The following is an 11491-nucleotide window of genomic DNA, read 5'->3' as shown; positions in this document are numbered from 1 at the left end:
GCTCTGGTCATGTCGTAGGGGCCACGACGGCTCACTAGGCTCCCTTCCAACTACAAAACCCTGCAGCTCTCTGCCTTCAGACGTGATTCAAGAACACACAGTGCATCTCCTCCTGCAAAGCGAACGCTGCCTGCCGCCTCCAGGGCCAATTTGGTTTCTCGTTCTCTTTCCCTGTAAAGCAATCCTCTCTCATGGGGTCTCCCCAGTGCATTAAGCAGAGTTTGCTGCCTCTGCCCAGCATCAGCCCAGGCTCAGTGTTCCCCCTGGGTCTGCAGGAGCCCCTGGGAGGGCAGAGAGCTCTCTCTACAGTTTGCCATCAGGGCGTGCCTCACTCCAGTCTTAACAGGGAGGTTCCCAGGCAAACAGGAAGAGGCCAAGGGCCACTGAGCCCAGGTTTTTCTGAGCTGGCTCCTTGACTAGCACACTCGTCTTGCTTTTTCCCACCTATCGCCGACCAGGGGCTACCACCAGGGGACCAGCCATGCCTTACCTCTATCGGGCCCCAGGGCCCCAGAAGCACCCAGTTCCCAAGGACGCCCGCATCACCCACTCCTCAGGCCAGAGCTTCGAGCAACTGAGGCAGGAGTGTGTGCAGAAGGGCATCCTGTTTGAGGATCCAGACTTCCCAGCCAACAGCTCCTCTCTCTTCTATAGCGAGAGACCCCAGATCCCCTTCGTGTGGAAACGGCCAGGGGTGAGTGCAAGAGAAAGTGGTGGAAACCGCAGGCAGGGGTGTGGACCCAGCAGCCCCGCAGGGGGTAGCAAGGAGGGGGGGGGGCGTGTTGTACACAGACGCATCTGCCGGGCACGGCGGCCAAGCGTACTGTTGAGATGCTGTGCAGTTTGCACAGAGAATGCCCCACAGGGGGCAAACACCAGCAGGCCAGGGATGCTCTGGGGCCGTGCCCAATGTGCCTGGCTACACCCCACCCTCAGCTGTCTGACTCCCACCAAGGTGACCCTGGGGCTGGGACCCGGAGCTAGAGAGGGGCTTGTCAGTAAGTGGTGAGTGGGAGCCAAGGCTTGTCCAAGACAAGTGTCTGGTGACACATTCTACGGGAACCCAAGGCAAACATGCAGAGCTGGGTGGGAGGCAGGCTCGTCCAAGTGTGGATGCCGCTGGGATGCATGTGGACTGTCCCTTCGCTTCTGGCTGCAGCCCAGGATGCTCACCGTGGGTGGACATTCATACAGCAAGTGCTCAGTGCGCATGTGATGGATGGAACCCTCAGGAAGCAGGGCTCCTCTGCCCAAACCACTTGTCTCATTTCCCAGAGAGAGGCCAGGGTCCCCGCTGCCCCACCCCCAACAGTCTGGAGGTGATGGGCTCCAGGGGTGCCAGCTGGTGCTTCACACAAGGAGTCAATATTTGCTGTGCTGGGTTAGCCAGGCCTTGACCTTCGCCCGGGGGCTGCGGGCTGTCATTCCTTCTAGGTGGGGACTGGCCCCGGGGGGCGGCTCCTCTGGGGACAGGTTGCTATGGACAAGGAGAGTGCAAAGAGGGCTGGACAAAAGGTGAGGCCATGAGTGCCGGTCCCGCCCTACTGCTGACTTGTCCCAAGACTGTGGTCCTGCCACTTAACTTCTCCAAACCTCAGTCCTCTCACCCGTGAGGTGGGAACAGTAATGACCAATGTAGATCCAACATCCAGCAAGAGGCTGCAGTAAATGGCAGCTGCTGTCATGATTACCCTTATGGGTGTCACCTCCGAGTGACACCACCAACGGTGGCTACATGTCCTCTTCAGACCCCACACAAATAGTGCCTGCAGGACGTTTAGCAGGTGATCACAGGTGCTCTCAGGATCAATACCTGTGGACAAACAGGGAGCAGGAGTGGGAGCAGGAGCCTCCGGGCTATGATGTGGCCCCATGAAAGCCTCCTCCAGTTACAGGGGGCACTCTGGAGCCGGAAGGGGCCCTCAGTTGCCTTGTGTCGGGGAGACCAGGTCACCCGTGTCTGTGCCCCTCACCGCTGAGTTGCCAGACACGGCACCCCTGAAAGCCAGGATCTTAGAAGAGGTAGCTTTTTCGCACCCTCTCCAGAGAGAACAGCCCATCCCTGCTGCTGGGGGGCCTGAGCTGCGCACCCCAAAAGGGGGTCATAATACCACCTCCCTTGCAGGGTTGTTGCAGGGATGACTGCGTGGACGTGTAGAGCATGCAGAAAAGAGCCTTAAATATGCCTCCGTGCCTGCGGTTGCCGCCACTGGAATTGTAACCCGACGCATCAGCATCCCCGGGGGGAGGAGGGCGCCCTGCCCTTGGGGTCTGCTCCGCCACCTCCTGACTTAACGTGTAACTCTGCCGCATACAAGTCACCTTCTTTGCCAAAATTGGAATTTCTGCAACATAAAAGCTCAAGGCACACAGGCCCGGGTGGAGAATGCCTTGTTGGCCCCGGTGGAGGGTAACGGGCCCCGGGACCTCCGAGGGATGCCAGAGTTCCCCATCTCGGCTCTAGGAGGTGCTCCTCGTCACTACTGACCTCTAGGGGTTGCCCCAAATGATGGGTGGGGCCGCCACCCACTCGGGTCCTCTACGATCTCTTTATTACCTAACTCGGGCCCACTGTTGCTCTCCTTCCTAGGGATTCATTCTCTGAATTTGCTCTGCCTCTCGCTTTGCCTGCAACTGACACTGTCCCTTCTGTCCTCCCCCCAGGAATACACCGAGCTGTTTGCTGTCCGGGGGCTGGGGGTTTTGCAGACCTCTTACAGGCTTCTGTGAAATCGGGAGCATGGGGCTGGGTCGGGAGGGGGGAGCTTTGAGGACCGAGGTCCAGGGTCCCTGGTATGGGGGTGGGCTGGTGGGAGGGATGATGGTAAGAGTTGCCAGCGTCCCTCCAGAAGGCCTTTGTGGCTTGGGTGCTGCTTGCTCTGGTGTTGGGCGCCTAGGTGGTGCATGTTCAGACAGCAAGTGCAGAGCTGCCCAGTGGGGCCGGACTGTGGGGCAGGGTGCCCTCCCCAGCACCACCTTCTTGTCAAACACAGCTGTGCTTGTGGGCAGGGCGGGGTGTGAAGTGAGCACCTGAGCAGCGGTTCTCTGAAGTCAGGGGGACATCAGAGGGCCTCCAGGCTGGCCCTCCAGGGAGCCCAGGGCAAGGCGGGCATTGAGGGGGATCACCTGGGGGCCTGCAGCGGGGTGGGGCGAAAGGCTCTGCCTGGAGAGGTGAAATCACCTGCAGTGGGCCTCTTGGAAAGGGCCGTGTGTCAAAGTGGGGAGGAGCAGGTCTGGGGTACAGCAGCCGGGGTGCAGTCCAGCCTAGGGCCTGATTTCCTGGGCCCGAAGCCTGACTTCCTCAGCTCAGAAGGGCTTCCTTCGACCTTTGTCTCCCCCACTCCCCGTCTGCCTGCATCCATCCACTTTCTTCTGTGCAATTCCTTCCCTAATTTCTCACCCGGGATACCTCTTTGCTGAAGATGTCAAGGCTGACAGCCCTCTGGTAGCCTGTGTACACAGTGGCAAGTGACCACAGTGGCACGTGACTTCAAGGCCTCGAGTAGCACACAGCTGTCAGTCATAGGGCCCAGCCTCTTCAAACCTGTTAGAAATGTGATTCTTCTCCCCTCAATGTAATTACTAAGTAAAGAAAAGTCTACAAGCATGGCTGAGCCCCTGATGCTGTACAACGTGAACAGAATAGACCCAGTGCATGCCAGGACCCCTGGCCTCGGACCTCCTGCCTCCATCCCCAGCTACCCCAGTCTCAGTCTGGGTTCACTTCGGGTTTGTCCAGACTCTTCTGGTCTTCCTGTCATATGACTGTAATGGGTAACCCTCTTCCTCAAGGCCCCAGACAGCATTTCACAAGACCACACATACCTCTGCACCTCCGCCACCACCCCCCCCCCACACACACACACAGACGCCCAGGCACAAATGCAATGCTCTCACCAGTATACCTGGGAGACATATGCCTGGACCGTACACATGCACACCTACACAAGTCACAGGCTCCCCACATGTGAGACCTGCATCTGTCAGCATATGCGGCCACATGGCCCGGGGCAGCGCAGCTACCCCTCCTGCTCGCTCATTCACAGAAACCCCAGGATGGCTCGTGGATTCACCGACACCCAGGAACACTGGATGGGCCCATGCATCAGCCATGCATCGCAGATCTCACCAATTCACCTGGATGGCTAATTCCTGTTCACTTCATGAGAGCTTCTGAGTTTTCTCCTTTTGTATTTTTCTCCATCCATCCAGTTTGATGCAATTTGATAAAACTCTCTTGGACAGAAACAACTAACTGCAAGATGTAGCTGAGAGGCAGTGGCATCTGCCGGCACAGTTGGCAGGATGGGCCAGCTGAAGGCGGAGGAGGGAAGGGCTGTGAGGGGGAGCCAGGGGCCTCCTCGCCTACAGCCCATCTGACCCCTGGGAGGCCCAGCGTCTGTCATAGCCCACCGAGCAGGATCTGCCAGCCTTCAGAGTCCATTTTATGTCCATATAGGGATGAGGGCCCTGGGGTTGGAGTTTTGCTGGCTAGAGCCCTACAGTGCTCCCCTGATAGGGGCTGGCTGTGTAGGGAGCATTGTGGGAACTACTGAGGTGTTCTTCGGGGAAGGGGCTCCAATGCACATTGTGCACCTATCCCTAAATGTCCAAGATGGAAAAAGGTGGTCTATGTCTCATATGACACATGGAAACAAAGCCTGGTTCAGAAGCTGGATGGCCTGCCCAGAGCCCCTCTATTGATCAGAGAGGACTCCTGTGGAGAGCATATTTTCCCTGTTTGCACCTTCCCAGGAGCATAGTTCAGAGCCACCTGCAAACACCCCGAGGAGCCGGACTCACAGGATGGGGAGAGCAGTGTGAGAGGGTCTGCATGGGCCAGCCAGGAGATTGGCTCCCACCCCCCGCTGACACAGACCAGAAGAGAAGTAGGGTCCTGGGGAGCTTGAGGGAGACTATTCAAGGCAGAGCTTGTGGCATCCACCCAGGTACTGGTAAGGACTTCTGCCTCCAGTCCTGTTTTGAGAAATATTCGAGAAGAATCCCTGACTCAGCCTGAGTCCAGATCCTATTAAAATGACCGAGCATCGACACTGTGTGACAGAACTTTCCTCTATGTCTCACGATTTGTTGTTTCTTCTCCCTGGACCCTCACATGACTCTCTACTCAACTATGTGCTTCCCTGAGAGGCCCTCCTTGACTGCTCAGCTAAAATAGCCTCCATCTCACCCTATCACTATCCACCCTGGTACTTACCACTCCTGAACTTGTATGTCCGTTCACTTGTTTATGGTCTATAATAATATAATTATGTGTAATACAGAATAAAATATATGTAATGCATTGAGGTAAAGTTACATGAGAGATATGTGCACTTATATCTCACGATATAGTGTCTATATATAGGTATATATGTATGTGTATATACATGCACAATGTTTATTTTAAAAAAGAAGTTGGATGGGTAAGGGTAAGTTTGTATTTAATCCTAAGCACTGGTCTGTGGTGTGTGTATTACCTCATTTTAAGATGAGAAATTTGAAGCCCATAGAAGGAAAAATGCCCATAAACAGAGAACTTATGCCCCCGTCCCCCTGCCCCCAGCCCTGACTGCTAGCCCAAGGGCCTGGGTGGCAATGAGAATTTTCAGTTCATGGTCCTCCTTTGCAGCCAGGCAGGAGTTGTTTGGCCAGAGGACTGCACTGAGGGGCTGCCCGGAAGGCAGGATCTCCCTAGGGGGTGGTGGTGCCATCTGCCAGAGAATGGCCTGAGTGTGTGGCATCGCTTCACAGAAACAGAATCAAATACAAGAAGAAAGCCTTCTGCTCTCAGAAAGGAGAGAGACTGTGAGCCCGCTCCAATCACACTGGCCCAGTAACGCCTTTGTTCTTCCAGGAAATAGTGAAAAACCCAGAATTCATTCTTGGAGGGGCCACCAGGACAGATATCTGCCAGGGGGAGCTTGGTAAGTGTGAGGGGATGGAGCATGGAGAGAGGGGGGTTCGAAAGGCACCCCTAGGGGCCAGCAGGATAGGACCTCTGAGCTGCCACCATGGCAAGAGCAGGATGGGACCTCTGGAAGCCCACGATGACAGGGTTTGGGGGAACATTGCTGCTACCACCCACTACTTCCTCCTCTCCCCTCTCCCAGTCTGCCAGTCTGCTCTCCCAGATGGAGCCCAGTGGACCCCAGGCTCTTTGCACTCTTGATCTCCTGGGGGTGGATGCGCCTGCTGTGTGAGGCTCAGAAGTTCACAGAGAATGGAGATACCCAGTGGTGCTGGTCTGGCTCCCTGTACCATGACACAGCTAATAACTTTCATGCATTAACTTGGTCACTGGGTCATCTTCCCAGTCACCCTTCTGATTTTACAGATGAGAAATGAAAGTTGAGTGAGGCTGAGTAACCTAAGTCACAGGAGTGATAGCTAGGCAGTCAGGATCTGAACTTGCTCTTAACCATTAGGCCATAATGCCCCCCAGGGGCTCAGACTTTGGGGAATCCCCCCAGGAGCTTCACAATCTCCTTCCTAAAATTTGCCTGAGTGTGCCCCCAAGTCCATTAAATTGGGTCTTGCATTTCAAGATTTAGTCCAAAATTGAACTGGGTTACCTTTATTCTATCTATGAAAACAAAAAGACATAAAAAAAAAGAAAAAAAGAAAAAAGAAAAAAAATCACCAGTAGAGCCACAAGCTTATGAGGCCTGGCCTATAAGGCTGACTGACTCTATATGTGTTACCATTAGGGTCTAATGGTTGCTGTGGGTCATGCTGTAGCCTCAGTGCTCACCAACCAGCTACTCCAAACACAGAGCCCAGAGTCCCAAACCTAGAGTGACGACAGTTGATAATAAATAGATCAATCAATTGATCAATTGACCCACGACACAGTTGATCCTTGAACATGGGCCCACTTATATGTGGATTTCTTTTTGGATATATAGTATCTTATATGATATATCTTATATCAAAGGATTTTCTCTTCCTTATGATTTTCTTATGAACATTTTCTTTTCGCTAGCTTACTCTATTACAGGAATGCAGTTTAGAACACATAGAACATACAAAACTCGTGTCAGTTGTCTATTTATGTTATCAGTAAGGACTCAGGTCAGTTGTTAAGTTTTGGGAGAATCAAAAGCTATCCATGGATTTCTGACTGTGGGGGCGGGGTGTTGGTGCCCCTTCCCCCCATGTTGTTCAAGGGTCAACTGTGCATAGACGATAGAATTACACACCCTTTGACCTTTTGAAAAAAAATTACCTTCAGATTGGTCTTCATTTGCTGGGGGTAAGCCTTCTCTGGGACACTCTGCCTGCCCCTTCCTCATCTCCTCTCTCATCTCTCCCCCCAAACTCTTTCTCTGCCTCCCCTCACTGCCCCCTCCTTAACCCTATCTTGCTATTCAATAGAAAGGCATAGGACAGGCTCCTGTGTGTCTCAAAATTTTGGTTTGTAGCATAAGTGCAAACATCTATTTGGAACTACAACTGCATATTTAACCTTGGTTGGTGTTGATTGTAACTATTATTTTGTAACACTTTTAAAAAATATTTTATTTATTTATTTGAGAAAAAGAGAGCACAAGCAGTGGGGAGAGGCAGAGGGAGATGGAGAGGAAGAGGTAGACTCCCCGCTGAGCAGGGAGCTCGATGTGGGGCTCAATCCCAGGACCCCGGGATTATGACTTGCTTAACCAACTGATCCACCTGGGTGCTCCACTTAGTAGTACTTTTATTACTTTTAAATATTGCACGTAATTGTACGTATTGTATGTATAGGCTATGGAGGATAACCATGAAATGAACAACTGTGAACCTGCCTCCCGAAATAAGAGCTAGAACACCACCAACACCATCACCTGCCCTTCCTGCTAGTGGGCCGCTGTATGCTATTATCCGCCCAGCTGCCTGATGAACTGACCTTCAGAGGTACCCTCTCTGGGCATAGCACTGATATGACCAATACCATGCATCCACACAGGCCCAGCAGAAAGAGAAAGCAATATCACTTTGTTGTTGAGTTTTTTTCCTCTGGTTTAAATGGTATGAATGGCACTGGCTTCTGAATGCCCCCACCCCTTCAGGGCATTCCTGGCTGAATAGACATAAGCTGCTTCACTCTAGGAAAAGAAACACACTTTCCTACATTGAGCAAAGCCATAACTTGGAGAAGAATGGGGAGGAGGTCGGCACACATGAAGGGGCCCCTCTACCAGACTCCCTGACCACCCCAGAGCTGAGAGCAGGGACCTCCACCGGGGAGGCACTCAGTGAAGTTTGATGAACAAATGATTCTGAAAGATTCTGTGTCCCTTCTCATTAGCATCTCCCCATAGCCGGACCCCAGGCTGCCCAAGAGCAGCTGATGTGTTAGGAACCAGTGGCATGTGCCCCATTTCTGAAGACCCCCAATTTCTTGGGCTGCAGCTATGAAATGCCTACTTGCCCAGCCCTGTTGATACTAATGTATGCAGCCTTGGCCTCTGGAACTGCACAGAGCTGATGCATAATGGAGCATATGTCTGAAACCCAAGTAAGCATATCCTATAACATTGCCTGGACGGCAACAGCTGTGCATGATAAACCAGGCAATAGAAGAGCCAGGAAGGGAGGCAGAAGGGGAGGACAGAGGCATTTGTTGGCATTCTGTCCATTTTCTGAAATGCAGAAAAGATGTGGCCACATCTGGAACGCCCCACCTCTCCTTCTGGCATAGCGTTTCCCCATTCACTGTAAATTGGCGATGAAGACGGTGATTTATGGCTTTCGTTTTGCAGGCGACTGCTGGCTATTAGCTGCCATTGCCTCCCTCACACTTAATGAAAAAGCTCTGGCTAGAGTCGTTCCCCAGGACCAAAGCTTTGGACCTGGTTATGCCGGGATATTCCACTTCCAGGTAAGAGGGAGCCTGGCCAGTGGAGTTAGCTTTTTGGGGCCCAGCATGACGTCATGCGCCTCTTCAACTGCTTGGTAATCCTGGAAGGGATCTGACTCTATATGTGTGAAAACTGCACCCCAAACCAGGTTGTGTCAAGGGATAGCCTCTGAGTGTGTTAGAAGGACAGCACAGGCATCCCGTGGTGAGCCCTTTCGGAAAGTATGCAGTAAGGCTTCAAGCACTACTTCGGCAAGTCTGGAGGTCCACGTTAATGGGTTTTCGTCTTTGGAATAGGTGGTGCTTTTAGAGGAAATGGCCCAGAAAGATTCTATCTCCCAGGAACTGGATTATTTCTCATAAACTGGGACATCCTCTCTATTGAAGAAATACAGATTTGGAGATATGAGTAAGCATAAGAAGTAGAAACGGACAAAAGCACTGAGACATCACCCGCTGGGGGCCCCGGGAGGACACACGTCACCCGGGTGGGCCCCCCCGCAGAGCCACACTCCGGGCACAGCCTGCCTGGGAGTTGGTTTATGGTTTTCTCACGGCCCCAGCCCCGGTCCTCTCCTCCTCCCGCAGTCCCTGCCCGGGGTCCGAGCACACATTGACACCTGCCCTGCCCCATACCTATGCGGGTGACCTTGGGCAGATTTCCTGGCACGCCCAGCCTTCACATGCTGCCTGGAAAAACGACTGACATCAACCTTGTGGGGTTCGCAGAACTAAAAGGGGTCCTATGAAGGAGGCAGCATGAGGCAGGCATGCACTTCTGTCCCCTGTACCGCCACCCTCCCCAAACCTGCACCTGCTTCAGGAACCTCTGAGGCCGGGGCAGTGCCTCCATGGAACATGAAGTCACAAATGCCCCCAAGAAAGCCTGAAGTGACTTGTGCTGGAAGGGTGAAACTCCCAAGTGGGAATCCAGCTAGGGCAGGTGGTAGTAAGGTCCTACACTGTGCTGCTTCCCAACACACCCCTTAGGGCCCATCACTGGGAGCCCAGGGGAGTATTCCTTCAAACACACACAATCTGGGCCAGACACTGGGTGGCCTGGTCTGACTGGGGTGGAATCACTGACATAGAGCCGCTCAGGATGCCCCAGCCACGCTGGAAATAAACAGCTCCCAAGGCCCTTCTGCTTCCCTCTTTCTTCTTACCTTAGCATCTCTCTTGGGCCAACTGGATGAGAAGGAACAGAAGGAACACACACACACACACACACACACACACACACACACAAGCACATACATGCGCACACTCATACATGTATGCACGCAATACACAAATACATGCATGTGAACACGTGCACACATGTACATGGACACGTGTGTAAGCACATAAGAACATATGCACACACACCTCAGGTCTGCACACCTGCACCAGTGACCACCTGCCTCATAACAGCCTCTCTCTGTGTGTGGAAAAAAAAATGTGTGACCAAAAAGAAAAAAAAAATCAGTCTTAGAGTTTCCACCCCCAGGCAAGGAGGGAACTCAAGATGAAGGAACACCTGAGACACCCTGAAACTGGTTGACAGGGGGACATAGAGAACTGCGCTGTGCAACAGCAGAGCAAACCCCGCACTACACCCACTCCTGGTGAAAAAGAAGAACTAACTCCGCCCACCCGGCAGTGTCCACGTGTCACCCTGTCCCACTGGCCCCTGGCTTTGGTGGGTCTACACTGGGTCTTCAAGTGGATGTCAGTGGTGGGATGGGTGCTCAGTCAGTGGCTCAGTGGACACAGTCCACGTGGCCCTATCACGGAAGCCACGTGTGAGTTTCTGTAGGACCATAAGGGCAGTTTGATCCAAGGGAGAAAGAGCCAAGTGATAAATATGTACAGATGGGGCTGGCCCTCCCCTGTGACTCACCCCCATGATTTCCGTCTCTATCCTGGCCTACAGTTCTGGCAGCACAGTGAATGGCTGGATGTGGTCATCGATGACCGGCTGCCCACCTTCAGGGACCGCTTGATTTTCCTCCACTCCGCTGACCACAGTGAGTTCTGGAGTGCCTTGCTGGAAAAAGCCTACGCCAAGTGAGTGCCCCCTTGCATGGGCAGGCTCTGTCCACGAAACAGGTCTCCACCCCTGGGGCCTTTTCAGAGAGCTTCAATGAGTAGGGACTTGGAGGCTCCAGATTCACAGGTGTAGCTCAATGGGGCCAATAGGCCTGGGGCTCGGCCAGGGTTGGAGGGTGGTCAGGAGCAGCCTGGACAGTTTTACTGGCCTGGCCTTGCTGTGCCAATCCTTGGTTGTAGTGGCAACACATGTCCTTCCTGTGTCTGGCCTTCCAAAGAGCTAGGAGGGTAGATGGAGGAAAATCTAGATGTCTTAAGAGAATTTGGTCTCCCTACTTCCCACCAAGCACTGTCATGACTCCAACATCTGGTCTGTTTGGTAAATTTTACCACTTTAATCACTTTTAAGTGTATAGCTCAGTGGCATTGCATGCATTCACATTGCTGTGCAACCCTTACCAGCATCTACCTCTAGAACTTGGAAAACTGAAACTCTGCACCCACTAACTTCCCACTCCCCATCACCACCACCCCCCCCCCCCCCCGTGCCCAGTCCCTGGCAAGCACCATGCTGACTTCTGTCTCTGTGGATTTAATGAGCTGAGGAAGCTCAGGGTA

The 11491-nt window shown here is 53.1% G+C and overlaps 1 protein-coding gene across 1 annotated transcript in view; it reads left to right on the top strand.

Moving 5' to 3' along the window:
* Window positions 1-378: 378 nt before the first annotated feature.
* CAPN9 (calpain 9) overlaps window positions 379-11491 on the top strand; it is a 40006-nt gene continuing 28893 nt past the window's right edge. The window contains exons 1-4 of the mRNA XM_077894539.1: window positions 379-694; window positions 5858-5927; window positions 8745-8863; window positions 10758-10891. Coding sequence (XP_077750665.1) covers window positions 482-694; window positions 5858-5927; window positions 8745-8863; window positions 10758-10891 — 536 coding nt within the window. The 5' untranslated portion in view covers window positions 379-481. The remainder of the gene's footprint in view (window positions 695-5857; window positions 5928-8744; window positions 8864-10757; window positions 10892-11491) is intronic.

Source organism: Canis aureus, chromosome 4, assembly GCF_053574225.1.
Source record: "Canis aureus isolate CA01 chromosome 4, VMU_Caureus_v.1.0, whole genome shotgun sequence".
Taxonomy (NCBI): domain Eukaryota; kingdom Metazoa; phylum Chordata; class Mammalia; order Carnivora; family Canidae; genus Canis; species Canis aureus.
This window is presented reverse-complemented; position numbering and strand designations above follow the sequence as displayed.